General features: G+C 34.5%; 1 protein-coding gene across 1 annotated transcript in view; it reads left to right on the top strand.

Annotated features, from left to right (window-relative positions):
- Plxdc2 (plexin domain containing 2) overlaps nucleotides 1-15,274 on the top strand; it is a 433,048-nt gene that overhangs the window by 371,011 nt on the left and 46,763 nt on the right. Inside the window, exons 10-12 of the mRNA XM_048812745.1 lie at nucleotides 4,479-4,539; nucleotides 11,513-11,663; nucleotides 13,140-13,178. Coding sequence (XP_048668702.1) covers nucleotides 4,479-4,539; nucleotides 11,513-11,663; nucleotides 13,140-13,178 — 251 coding nt within the window. The remainder of the gene's footprint in view (nucleotides 1-4,478; nucleotides 4,540-11,512; nucleotides 11,664-13,139; nucleotides 13,179-15,274) is intronic.

The raw sequence follows: 15,274 nt of genomic DNA, 5'->3' as shown, positions 1-15,274 counted from the left end.
AGGATCACAAATTCAAAGACAGCCTTAACAAAAAGCGAGGCACTAAGCAATTCAGTAAGACTCTGTTTCTAAATAAAATACAAAATAGGGCTGAGAATGTGGCTGTGTGGTCAAGTTCCCCTGAGTTCAATTCCTGCTATGCTCCCCCCAAAAAAAAAAGAAAAAAAAAAACTACTGAACCTTTCCTTTACTCAGTACCAGACGCTCTACTTTTAATCCTTATTTAATCTCCTCCACTTCATTTTACAGGTGAGGAAACAGGCTTAGAAAGGAAAACAAGGGCTGGGGATGTGGCTCAAGTGGTAGCGTGCTCGCCTGGCATGCGTGCGGCCCGGGTTCGATCCTCAGCACCACATACAAAACAAAGATGTTGTATCCGCCGATAACTAAAAAAAAAATAAATATTAAAATTCTCTCTCTCTCTCTCTCTTTAAAAAAAAAAAAGAAAGAAAGGAAAACAAAATTTAAGAGCAACAAAGTTCCAATTAGGAGGAAAAACTATTTTGAGATATATTACACAGGATGATGACTATAGTTAATAATTGCATATTGTATGTTTTAAAATTACTAGGAAAGTAAATTTTTATATATTCTCATCACACCAAAAAAAGTTTCTGAGGATATGACTATGTTAATTGCTTAACTTAATCATGCTACATTGAATACATATATTGTAATATCCCTTCATATGATGTAAATATATGCGATTCTAGTTTGTCACGATGCAATAAACTGTTTTTTAAAAGAAAGGAAAACTGACTTCCCTGAGATCACACACTCTTTTTGCACTGAGATAAAATTCTGACTCAAAACCCTTACTTCTAACCATTGGCTCCCTGAAGGCTTGTAAAATAAACTTGAAAGCAGTCAATGGTAGTACAATTGCACTTGGCTTTTTCAGAACTTTAAGTAAGGATTTCTGACTCTTCTGGTGGCATGAGGGGAGATGTTTCTGAGAGGAGATTAGGCTTGCTTTGAATTGCGTTTAGTAATTGGGAATCCCAGACCTGTGAAGCAGCATGTTCAAAGGGTGGTTTCATGAAGGAACCAGCATGTGCAGGGAAGGACATCAAAGTGCTAGTATGGGAACACAGAAGCATAGGAATGGGTTGTGGTGGGGTGGGCTGTATGAGGGGCAAGGGCCCTGCGCATAAGCTATAAGAAACCAGCAGTTTTCAAATTTCAGTGTGGTAAGAATGGCCTGGGGTGGGCCCCCACTGCTAGAGAATCTAGGGCAGTTAGACACTTTAATTTCAACAGGCCTCATAGGTAATTCCACTGAGGGAGACCCTCTTATGAATCACTGTTGAAAATATTGGCAAATCAATATGCTGAGGCATGACATGGATATTGTCACTGTGTTTAAAAAAGAAAAAAAGAAAACGTAGTTCATAGAGACTAGAAAGTGTTTCCAAAGATGATTTCTGATTTATTTAGAATCCAGAAATAACATGAAAGTGGCTTTTCAAAAGTGATTTCTCCCCTCCCCGCCACACACACAAACACACACTTATAATTGCTTTGGGATGCTACTTGGATTAATGGTTTATAAAAAATATGCTGAAAAAAAGCAGGATTCAGTTTTATTCATTTTTTTAAAAGGCACTGTAAACTGGTTAAAAAAAAAGTAGTAGCTTTATAAACCAAATCTTACTTGTTTTAGCATTCTGAGTCCTCTCTCCCTTACTCTTAGTAAAGCACAGATAAATGAGTAGGCAATTAATTGTGAATTAATTAATTACCTAATTGACACATATTTTCAGTAGAACTCAATTTTGCACAATATAACTGGGGAATTATTTAGGAAATCAAGGAAACTACAATGTTTCTGTACTTTTCCCTGGAATGAATTTAACAATTTAAGCAACTAATTTTTCTAAGGTAAAATTTCAGATGACATACAAATTAAAGATCTGATGCTATCTTGTTAATATAAGGTAAAGGTTCACATATCCCATTGGCTTTGGATACAGCTGAAATCCAGAATGTGAACACAAAGTACATTTTAAAAATTATCTGTTCCATTTAATTACTGATGGACAGGTGGTTTCCCAAAAAACATTTTTTGTAGAAAATTAATACACTCAGCATCATCCAAAAGAGAATGTCAGTACATTCTTCAATATTTAAACAGACTTGAAAGGAAAAAAGAAGAGAGAATAGTCATCTAACTGATCTGGAGTTAAATAGACGCCACACATCAGAATCTCACTAGGTAACCAGGGATGGCCATAATCAACGGGGGATTCACAAAGTTAGTATGCCAAATCACACATGGATGTTTATTCCATAGTTAAGCTTGTTGAACACAGATGGTAGGCATAAAATAGCTGAGCTTCAATGAATCATGTCTGGAGAGAATGATAGATATGGCCTTTTTTGTTGACAGTGGGGTTGTTTTCACATTCCACTTGAATTAAATTATGCTCTTTCATGGTACATAATCTCTGGCTGGGATTCTTAGAAAGAGCCATTATGGAGACTTACTGCAAAACAAGTGGGGGGAAAAAAGATGTCTGCAAAGTAAAACTGTAAGCGCTGTAAGAAATGTAAAAGAATTAGTGGATAATTTCATTTATTTTGAAAAATAAATAAATGCCTATTATATTAATATAGATTTATATATGTGTGTATACACACATATTTAGATTTTAAAAATTGTCAATGTATATCCTTAATCGACTGGTGAAAGCTGTTTTGAGTTTCTAATATGAAAAAGATATCATAGATCTGATATACTAGATGTGATCAGTATAAGACACTGACCCTAACTTTAAAATCTTCTCAAATTTGTGATTGAGACTGAAGCACATGAGATAAAAAGTAGAAAACTTAAATAGTAAAGTAAGATGTAATCAACCCAATTATGAAGCATTATCAGAATGTGTTCTGGATTGTAATTTCTGGATTTTGAAAATGAATGGGTTGTATCAAGATCCGTCCAGAAGACAGAACATTATTACAGTAAAGGAAAAGAACAGGAACAAAGTCTTACTGACAGGTTCTTGATAAATTAGACCTTTGTAGTATGACCTAATCACAGTGTTGCTGAACATCCTCAGGAGCAGACTTGGGTTCACTAGAAGGTCTCACAGAACTCCCCAAAGTTATTATGCTCAAACTTGCCATTTAGTACAGAAAAATAAGGTGGATTAAAATGAACTAATGAAAAACACACATAGGTCAGAATCCAGGAAAGACCAGGCAAAGCTTCTGGTACTGTCCTCAAAATCAAACAGACAGCACTCCATTCTCCCACCAACAGTGTATTTCAACACACAGATATTGCCAACCAAGGAAACCCACCCAACTCCCATTGTCCAGCGTTCTTAGGATCATTCATGCAGGGACTGAACACCCGGTAACTAACCTTACCTATGTCTCAGTCTGCAACTTCTCCGGAGGTCAAACTGATACAGCATAGCCCAGGACTCCAGGTGAATAAAACCAGAGATTCATAATAAATCATGTTATCAGCACAAGCTATCTTGCATAACCCAAGACCTAAGATTACACTCTTATCAGGCAGGATATTCCAGGGTTTAGAGGTTATCTCCCAGGAGCTGTTTGAAACCCCCAAACTGCACATTAACCCTTTACTGCACAATAGATAAAGAGGTTAGGGAATGATGGGTGTTTCTGTCAGCTTTCTCACTGCTGTGACTAAAAGTCCAACCAGAATAATTATAGAAGAAGAAAAGTTTATTTAGGGGCTCATGATTTCAGAGGTGTCATCCATAGACAGCCAGCTTCATTCTTCAGGGCTTGAGAGGAGGCAGAACATTGTGGCAGATGAGTATGGAGGAGGGAAGCAGCTCACATGAAGATTGGAAAGCAGAGAGAGTTCACCACTTGCCAAATACAAATATATACCCCAAAGCCACACCCATAATGCCCCACCTCCTCCAGCCACACCCCTCCTTCCTTCACTTATTGCTCAATTAATCCCACCAGGTGATAAATTCTCTGATTGGGTTAAGGCTCTCTTAATAATTTCTTCTTTGAACCTTTTTGCTTTGTCTCACACATAAGCTTTTGGAGTTGGAGGACACCTCACATCCAAACCATAATCATGGATATTAAATAAGTAAGAAAGAAATCTTCACACCTGCAAAAAAAAAAAAAAAAAACTTGTATTCATTTATTTTGATGATGAGAAAAAAATAGGAGGAAAAAGAAATTCAACTTCATAGAGTTGATCTTGCCTTTGTGGGAAGGTTCTAAGCATTCTGTACAGAAGAGTCAGCCTTGGGGTGCAATGTCTTGTCTTGTGTGACCCTAGAAGTTTGACAACTAGGAGAAGTCATTAACACTGAATGCTTCACTGCTTCTCCAGTTACCAGTTCTACAGAAGAAAGTTGATATTATGCCTAACTGAAAATTTGAGAATGAACTACTTACCAACCTTGTTCTTTTAATTTCTCTTCCCTATCCTGGACACCGTCCTTCCTTTCAAAATGACACTGTGATCTTCAAAGATGTTCCAGTGGGTTTGATCGCCATCGGCAGGACTGGGTGGACAGCGGATGCCCTGAAGAGGTACGTGTGTGTGCTTTAATATGATGAGATTCCTGGGACCAAAACTTTGTATTGAGGCTACAACTTAATGAGAATGGCATGTAACAAAAATCATCAGATACTGAACCCCCAATATGTACTAGACATATGGGTTAATTTTATATGTACTTACAATTACACATATATATGCATATATTTATAATTAGACTGATATATATTTATTTATTCTCATATCGATCCTATGATGTAGGCACTGTTATTATTACCCTTGTATTACCGAAAAGAGAAGAGAAGATAGAAGAGAGAGGGGTTAGAGTGTGGGTGCTTAGAGAATTAGATACCTGTCTAGGAAGTAGCAGAGCCAGGATTTGAGTCTATATGAGCGAAAGGCAGTTCTCCTAAATACTTGCTGCTCTTTCACCATCAAGGAAACCATTGTTCCTCTTTTTTAGCTCAAATAACAAAACCAGTGGTATGAAAGAAAAGACTGATTATAGCAAATCTGTGCTCTATAATAAGAAATAGTATAACATAGCTAACTTAGAGAACTGGAAACATTAACTCCAAGGTAAACATGATAGACACGAAAATGCAATGAATTGATTCAAGTAATTGTATAGAACAGCAGAAGTAATTTTGACCTCTTTTTAAAAGTTTTCTAATGACTTTCATTTGCGCTAGCCTATCAGGGTCCTATAAGATTCATGAAAAATGTATTTCTCTCCCCCACTTTATTAAGTTTTAGGGCATGAATTTTAAATAAAAATTATTAAAAACTACAAAGGTTTTCTCATTCAATAAAGTATATCAGGTCAAAGTACTAGTTTAAAACTTAGGAAATGGATAGTGACTAGAAACTTTTCTTAAATTCATTTCGGGGAGATGCCTCATAAGATCTTGAAAAATACATCTTTAAGAACATTATTGATTTTTAAGTTTTAGGGTTGTCAATGAAGCTTTAATTAACTTTGACATTCATTTGGGGATTTACAGTGATTTATATGAATCCTTATATCTTCGCTTAGCTAACAACACTTCAAAAGAAAATATATTAATGAAGCTCTTATTGTGTTTTCAGATCATTGTTTCTTTCTTGAAATCAGTTAACTCAATTAAAAATACTCAAAATGAAGATCTGTATTTGTGTAAGGTTCAGAATATAATCCAGACATTTTAATTTCTTGCTTCAGTGTGGTCTCACTAGGAACCATAGAGGATAAAGAAAATTCATCATATTCTAAGTTTTCCCAATATATTTAGAGAAAAATCACCATGTTCTGTGGACTTTGCTAATGACTAAAACTACAAAAATAAATTTAAACATTCCTTTCTCCTCCCAAGGATCTCAAACTCTCTAGTACATTCTGTGATATTCATTGTTTCCTTTTTACTCTGTAATTAAATGATCAACATTACTAGCTTTGTGGTAAACAATTCTATCCTTTCTTTACAGATAAGAAAATAATTTCACCAACTATGTTCCATTTTCCATGCCTAAAACTAGGGTTAAATTTTCCTTCTCATACTCTGATATCAATTTATTCAGTAAGTCTAATGAACACTAAAATGCATGTTTGTGAAGTAGGTTCACTGTGCTCTGGTTACCAATTTATTTGAGTTCAATGAGACAGAAGACCCCCTCCACAACAAATGACATGAAGGTATTGCTCAGAGATAGGCATCAAGGGACAACAGAAACCTAGGATTCATTGCAAACCATTCTCCCTAGACTCCAGGGAACTGCCCAGGGCATGTATAAATGCACCACATGCATCATATTTGAGGGATCCTAGAAAGCAGGTTTCATATCCTGGGGTAACTGGAATTGCTGAACTAAAATGTTTAAGGACATCCTCTTTGTAGGAGAAAACCAGAACAGAGCCTTGGCTCTTTGGGCCAGTTCCTCACTTATCCCAAGTTGTTGCATTCCTAGCACCTTCTGCAGTTATCCTTGAGAACTGTTAGTGAGAAAGGGTAGAGAACTGAGTCAGTCCAAGGTCACCTGGAAAACTATCTTGCAGTGTTCTAAGAACTGATATTTAAATATGAGGAGTATTTCCAGCAGGATAGACAGAGCATGAGGTTCAGGTGGGTATGTAATCTTCACTTAGAGAATAACTCGGACAAAGAGGAACTACAAGTGCCTGGTCTTGTTAATTAGGATAAAGGAAGGGTTACATGCAAAGGTTATGTTTAATTTGAAACCTGCAGGGTGAGTTGAAGCAAAGAAGAGACATGGTTATATAAACAGGGTCCTAAATATATTCATGAAATTCACCCTCTCCTAAAGGCAAGGGAAAGCTATCTGAAGGGTTTTAATCCATGGACAATATCTAAATGGCTTTTTTAAAAGAATCAACCTGTGAATTGTAAGACAAGAGGTCAATACACTGGGTGCTACTATAACCCAGTCCAGAGATACTTATGATCTGCATTCAGTGGGTAGGAAGGTGGGGGCCATGATTAGATGGTGGAAAGCAACCAGTAGGATTTGATTCAATGGAAATGAGAACTAATGTTTTTACATTTTCCTTCTATATGCTTTAAAAAATTTTTAGACATTTTTATAACTCTGAAACATAAGAGAATGAATACCTGTGACTGTGCTACACAATTTCAGAGTTAGAATCATCAGTGACTAAATAGCTGTCTGCTCCTGCTCTATCAGAGCTCTGTTTTCCCCCTAATAAAAATAATAAAACTCTTCTGAATTTTGAGGTTACCACTCAGAAATTTGTTCCTTTACACATTTTGACTCAGTGGTGGTAGCTGATTCACTTTTTAACCTACTTATTCTATGGGATGAATAAATCATTCATTTCTCCAAAAGGTATTTTTGTATGCTCATGTCCCAGGCACTTTTTAGGAACTGAGGTATAGTAGTAAGAAAATGGAAACAAACCAAAAAATCACCAAACTCTGCCTTCCTGGAATTTACTTTATAATACAATCATATTTTCCTTACTCTGTCTTTTTTTTATGGACATAGTTTCCAGATTTTCACTGTTATAAAAATGTCTTCTCTACGTCTCCTGATTTAAGTGTATAGAAGTTTCTATAATATTCCTAAAAGCGGAATTGCTGAGTGTGAACCCAACAGGGAAATTCGTCAGCTGCATTTGTTTAGTTGTTAATTCTCTCTTCATCTTGTTTAATCTTCTATTTAAGTATTCATTGAGGAAGTAATTTTAATGAATTCATTTTTCACTTCTAAAATTTAAATTTGACACTTTATTTAGTTGGCCAAGTCACTTTTATACACTCATGCTTCCATATTTCTTTTAAATATTACCTTTCAATCCTGTAAATATTCCAGATATAATTTTTATGTATTCTATAATGGATGGTCCCAATATCTAAAGTTTTGGTGCTCTAAATGTTGTTCATCATTCATCGTTTTGCTAACTTTTTATCAGACTGCTCATGTATTTATTATTTTTTATTTCTTTTTTATGTCCCTTAATGGTAATACAGATTAGATCTTATTCCATGGGAATCTCTAGGACCTAAATAGGTGATGGTTTCCACCAAAAAAGATTTGATGATGAACCATGAGGATTTTAGGAATACTAAAGGTACTTCCTTCATATGAGGAGACATTTAGCTTTATCTCCCTATCCCCACCATTTGCTGCTGATGCAAGGATTGGTCCCTTAAAGTGATAGTGACTTTAGCGCTTTTTTAATATTTATTTTTTAGTTGTAGTTGGACACAATACCTTTGTTTTATTTATTTATTTTTTAATATGGTGCTGAGGATTGAACCCAGGGCCTCGCCCTTGCTAGGTGAGGGCTCTACCGCTGAGCCACAACCCCAGCCTCTAGGTCTTTTTCCATAGGGAAAACCTGCTATTTTACTTTGATTATATATACTATTCCTATTCTCTCTATAACACACAACTTTTCTTTTGTTTTATTTTGAGGAAGAAGGGGGAGACAATGGGAAGACACCACTAGAGAGTTTTCTTACTTCCTGCAAATTCTAATGCTGCTTTAAAATTTGTGTTTTATCCAAAATCTAGTTGTTATATTTTATAACAACTAGAAAGACATTTATAGTCTTAATATGCCTTTACTGGTATAACTAAACTGCATCTACGATCGTACCTTCAACATGAGGTGTTTGATAGTGCTGTTCATCGAGAACAGAAACACGAGGGGACAATTATAGATGGCAAGTTCCATTCTAGACTTCTAGAGCTTGAGATGGAGTGAGGTCCACATGCAGATGTCCAGTCAATAGATGAATATTTGAGCCAGATGTCCGAGAGAGTAATGTGGGGATATAGAGATATAGATTTGTGAATACTCAACATAAAGATGTTAGGTAGAATCACGGGTGTTGAAGAGATGGCTCGTGAGAAAGCATAGAATAAAATGACAGGTCAAGAAAGATCCATAAGAACCACCAACAGAAAACCATAGAAATGAAACAGAAAAAATTATTAGGTATCAGAACACTGATGACAGTATAGAACACAGAAACCCAGGTTAAGAGTAGATGTCTATGCTAAATGCTGTTGAGATATTGATAGTATTCCCCGGAAAATTTGCTGAGAAGATATGTAGAAATATTGGTATAAGAAATTTCACCTGAGTTAGATTGCATAAGAACAAAATTATCCTAAGTGGGAAATATGGGATTCTGAGAGGATAAGAACATACTACTCTGTCTGGAAGTATCAATATGAATAGAAGGAAAAGTAGGATAATGTGAGGTTAGGATGCATTATGGAGAAGTACAAGGACTATTTGTAAGATAAGATCACACATGTGTGAGTATGTTTAAGTGTTCATAATAACAAGTCGTAGAATTAGGACAAGTATTAAAGAATATGGATGTGATCTAAAAAGCAAGAGTCCAATACCTAATAAAGTGAGCTCAGTTGGGCCAAAGCAGAGGTCAAAATAATCACTATACAAAATGGCTCCCATCCATTACTATAGAATGAAAGAACAGGTCAGTTCCAATGGTAGTGAGTATGCTGAGTTTTAAAGAAATTTAAATAATTTTTGCTGAATACGTCCCTTTTGTTATATGGTGTGCATGTATAAGTATGTTATAGCAAGTTTCACTATTATGTGTAATCATAATGTACCAATAATAAATGAATAAATAATTTTTTTCTTTTTTTATTATCTCTTTTATTTTTATTAGTTGTTCAAAACATTGCAAAGCTCTTGACATATCATATTTCATACATTTGATTCAAATGGGTTATGAACTCCCATTTTTACCCCGTATACAGATTGCAGAATCACATCAGTTACACATCCACGTTTTTACATATTGCCATACTAGTGTCTGTTGTATTCTGCTGCCTTTCCTATCCTCTACCATCCCCCCTCCCCTCCCTTCCCCTCCCCTCCCATCTTCAATAAATAAAATTTTAAAAAAGAATTCTTGCTGATGATATCTCTTTTATCAAAGAGATAAATGCTGAGCCCATTGGTTAAAATTGAGAGAATCATTATGAGACTGTAGTTTTAAATAGAGTGCAGACTTGAAAAATTGATACTGAGGGTCAGGGCGAATGATTAGCAGAACAGAACAGTATTGTCAGGCAGTGTGGATAGCTTAACTAAGGATACAGAGTGGGGCTCCCTGGGCAGGAGAAGTGGGTGCCAAGGAATTCATTTTCAGCTATGCCTGGCTTTGGGGCAGACATGGAAAAAGCAGATTTCTTAATGTTTACATTATTGAAGATTTTCTAAAGAACATATAATAGTGCTTGAAGCTATTGAAAAATGATGGAGTGAGGCAATAAAAGAGACTTAAAGAAAGAAAATCATTGTGCTTGGGCTTTCTAAGTAATCAAAGAATAAGAAACATTTGAGTGAACATGACCTTGTACATGGATAGACTGAGATAGGATAATGGCGTTTATGAGTTCAAACTTAAGCATCTCTCATTGAAGATAAGATCCAGTGGGTAGGGATGCCAAATAAAGTGGAGTCAGAGAGTTGATCATTAAATCTTTGGAGTTGAGAAAGCACAGAAATTGCAGTTTGGAGTCTTCAGTGAGCCCAGAGGATGGTGGGATTTGAAGTGGAGAGCAAACTTTAATTATATCCAATTAATGAAAAGGAAGCTGTCTGAGGAACTCTTCAGTATTCACTGAAAATGTGCCTAGGACTTCACTAATTAGAAGAGAGTTTAAAGAAGGTATTTATTTAATAATTTCCGAATATGGAATCTGTACCACTCATGTGCAGATCAGTTCTTTTCTATTCAAGACCTACCAGAGAGAGAAGGGTCCTTAAAAGCACAAAGAGGTGGGTTGGAACACCAACTTCTAAACTGCAAAGGTTTGAATGCTGGAGATTGTTCATAGTGAGGATTATAGAATTTATTTTTGTAGGCTATAAATAAACTGTAGGAAATGTACCTTTTCCTGGTAGCTTCAGGAAAGCCCTTTCAGGGAAAACTAGACCACGTGTTTAAGTGAGTGCTGTTCAATCCTTTACATGTGTGATTTTTGTATATTTAAGATATTCATTCAACCTGTGGCAGATTAATTCTGAGAAAACAAAGTAGCCCAAAGCAATTAGCACACGTTTGGATTTAGCTTGTCTGAGATGATGTACTCTTTCTTCACATACCCAACTGTCGTTTAAATCTTATCATCATATACATTTTTTCTTCTAATTTCAACTTTTTTCTTCTGATGTAGTATCTTTTATAAACATATTAATATGGAATTTAGGGCAAGATGAAAGTTAATAGCCCAAAATGATAAAATCTAAATATCTAAAGATCGACCTACTGTGTTATGTCCACTTTTTCTGTGTCTCTTCTATTTTATGAACTTTGTAAATTAATGGTGGGATTTAAATAAATAATGAAACTTACAAATATTGTCTGGTACAAAAACAATACGTTGGCTATCTTTTTCATGAACGCTTCTTACTTTACAGCCCAACTTCTTTGATGCAATTTTAAAAAATATATGCGTGATCGCTCAATTTGCTTTCCTTTCTGTGTCCCATACCAGTCTAAAGAGAAGATGTGTGAGAACACAGAGCCCATGGAAACATCCTCTCAAACCACCACAACCCTACATGTGACAACCACGCAGTTCAAGGTTTTGACCACCACCCGGAGGACAGCGACATCCCAGCTGCCTACCAGCCTACCCACAGAAGGTGCCCCAGAGTTGGTTTTTTCTTCAGTAGAGTGAAAAATCACTGTGTTGACACATACCTGAGTACCTCCTGCCCTCTGAGGGCATAGTTATTCTTTGGGAAACTGAATTTCTAAGGAATTTCTAAAGGGGAATAAAAGAAAGAAATTATTATAAACTGAAAATGTATGCTATAACTTTTTTTTAATATACTCTGCCTTTTATTAAGGCTTAACTGTTACCTGTGATCTGACTTATTGTCCTCCCTAGAAAAGAAATATAGACTTCTTTTTAGGTAGCTAAATTTAGCAGTCACCAAACTCAATATTGCAGTCACAGGATGGAAAGGCAACATGCATATAAAATGTCCATTGATTCTGAATTCTGAGCAATAGATAGTTCTATTCACCTGCAATTCTAATACTTCCTGAATCTAGTCAATGAAATGTTAGTTTATAACCTATACCGAGGCACCTTGAAGGTCATAAAAATTATCCTTGAGAAATATTACCTCTCCTAAGGATGGCAAAACAGAAGAATATTAACATATAAGCACAATTCCTGGGAGAAGAAGGCATATTACCAAATACTTGATAAATTTCTGTTTGCATGCTACCTTTAAGAAGTAGGCAGACATAGGAGAATAGTTGGCCAAGAGGAAGCTTTGAGAAGAGAAAAGAGTCTTAGGTATTTATTGCCATAGGCTTGCTTTCTTTTAGACAGGAAATTAAATGAAACATTAGACCTTGGATTTTAATAGAAATTTAATTGGATATTATAAGGTAACTGAAATAAAGTTAGATGAAGGAAAAAGTCAAATGCATTTTATTGTTTTTAAAAGGGTAGTATTTAAATTACAGAAGTATTTTCATGGACTTTCATAATAGCAATACAAAATTGAGATAATAAATAAACATGAGTTTTATTTTGTATTGCTATTATGAAAGTCCATGAAAATACTTCTGTAATTTAAATACTACCCTTAGAATGAAATATAACCCCAAAATGAAAAACCATATCCTATATTTTATTCATTCAGGACAAGATCTTTTGATAAGTTATTTTGGTCATATTCATTAAAAATCAAAAAGCATTGGTTTTTATATTTAATTTATAATTTTTGATACACCTGATTATTCTAATTAGTTTACATTTTTCTTGATATTGATATTTAAAAATGAATGAATAAATGATAACTACTGAGTCCTATAAATTTGTTTTAGAAAATTACAAATAGATGTATTTTTAAAATATAATTATGATTATTTACCTTTCTTATAAAACTTAAGGCTTATATACCTTACTAAATTCTTATAATCTCTAAAAATAATTAGTACTTCATCACATACAGAAGATTCCATCACTAGAAATTTTCTCAATAAATTATCAAAGTCTAGATATGGTACAGTTAAGGCAATTAATAGAAAGTTACTGGCCATCCAATTTATATACCTTTAAAATATGATTTCTTTATAATACTTTTGTATTTCTTTTCCAGATGATACCAAGATAGCACTACATCTAAAAGATAATGGGGGTAAGTATTAACACTTTTATCAGCATTTTTAGATACAAATTCATTTTAATATGAGAAAAGACATGTGGATGTGTAAAGATATTCTGAAGTTATATTTCATTTTTGTTGGTTACTTAACAGGAAGAATGCATTGAGTTTACTTGAAAAGTGAAATGAAATTATAATTCTTTCATTTGTCTATAAAACTATGTGACATTGGTTACCAGTTATACAGTGGACAATTCATTCACACATCTTGCATTCTTGATTGTTCTTGCTCTTGTTTTGGTTACATATACAATTAGCTACATAGCTGCAGTTTTGGATTCAATTCTTTTTTTAGTAAGTTGGTCAACAACCTTTATAATAAAATTAAGAAATATGGCAATAAGTCTAGAAATGTCTGTGCTAGGTCTTCTCATCTGCTTTATGAAGCACAGGCCCCAAAATTAAATGTTCCAAAGCACATCTTATTAGATATATAAGTAAAGTTTTTCTATGATGGTTTAGAAACATCTGTACTGGTACTTGAAATTTTGAGGGGGAAAATGTTTTACCAAAAAAAATTTACTGTTTTTTTTAAAAAACTAGTTATTTTTCCATTAAACTATATTACTCCACTTGTGGTTCTCCTTTGTGTTGGACATTGATAAAGACCTTTTCATAGCAAGTATTTATTTGGCTCAGGAAAGGGTTTTCTTCTTCTTGGCAGGACCTGTTTTGTAAATGTGGGCACATTGTCACATTGACATGGGCATCAGGTGATAATTTCTTAAGCCAAATACACAGAATTGAGGATTTTTTTCTTATAATTATAGAGAATCAATATTGTAATAACCAATATTTCTATGCTTTCTTAGGCTATTGTGTGTATGTATGTGTGTGTAAAATCTAAAGATACATATCTATCTCTCTTTATATTTTATATCAGTTCATCTGAAAGAAAAGCTGCTTAGCCTCTCTGTAAATATCATTATTACATCAATTGTCTGTTGTCTTTGCATCTGTATTGTAGTGTTTTACTTTATTCATTTCTTATTCATTATTATTTTATTTTAGTAGGTAGGTAGATTTGTAGACAGGCATTTATAAAATATGCACTGAAGGGTCTTTAGCGATCTACTCCCATAAACTCAGGATTTCCTAGAGAAGGAAATTAATAAGTATCATGAGGTCCTAAATCCTAATGTTGGGGTGATCTTGCTTTGAGGGAGAAGGTGGGTTGTGAAATGAAATGGAATGCAGGAAGCACAGTAGAAAGGCTTCTGTTTTTTGTTGTATTTGTGACATTTAATCCTGAATATAGGTAGAAGTTATATGGATGCCTGCTCTATTTTTCTCTATTCTTTCTTTTTCTCTCTTTCTTCTTTTTTATACATAAAATATTCTATAGTGCTAACCAATAAAGCAAAGGATTCCTGTGTTTCAATAGATATGGGATACTCTGAGTGAAAGAAAATTAAAGTAGTAATTAAAGACATTTCTATGGTGGAAGACTATTCAAAGCCTCTGTGTTTATTCATTCACTTCTGCAGAATGTCTTCTAATTGCAAAGCATAGCTGCAGACTGGAGGCCACAGTAGTAGACCAGGCTTAGACAAATTCCCTTCTTTTATAGAATATGCATTCTAAAGAATCTGCAAGATGGTTGTAAAGATTTCCTACTTGGCATTTCTCCATTATTTCGCCATAAAAACGTCTCACCAATAGAATCTCACAGACTTAATGTTTTGTGGAATACACTTTGGTAAATTGTTTGCTAAAATAGTACCAGTTATCTCCAATTAAACCCCTAGTTTTGTTTAAAGCATCTAAGAATCACAAAACAAAGATTTTCTTAAAGCAATGCATTAGAAATTCCTTATGGTTATAAGAAGTCAAGTTAAATAAATTCCAGGATTAAAATGTAGGATTTTGGGTACACTAGGCAGTCAACTGCTGAATTTTCAGTTGATATTTAGATAATTGATAATGCAGCAGATATTTGTCAGAATTCCAAAATATTGCATTAGGACCAAATTCTTCATATCTGGGATAGTTCTCAAAGCACTTAAAAAAAAAAAAAACAAAACACAACTTTCAAGTACAGCTAGAAAGGCCAGTATGATCAGTATTGT

The sequence above is a fragment of the Marmota marmota genome, unplaced genomic scaffold (assembly GCF_001458135.2).
Source record: "Marmota marmota marmota unplaced genomic scaffold, marMar, whole genome shotgun sequence".
In the NCBI taxonomy this organism is placed as follows: Eukaryota; Metazoa; Chordata; class Mammalia; order Rodentia; family Sciuridae; genus Marmota; species Marmota marmota.
Note: the sequence above shows the minus strand (reverse complement) of the source record. Positions and strands in the feature narration are given on the sequence as shown.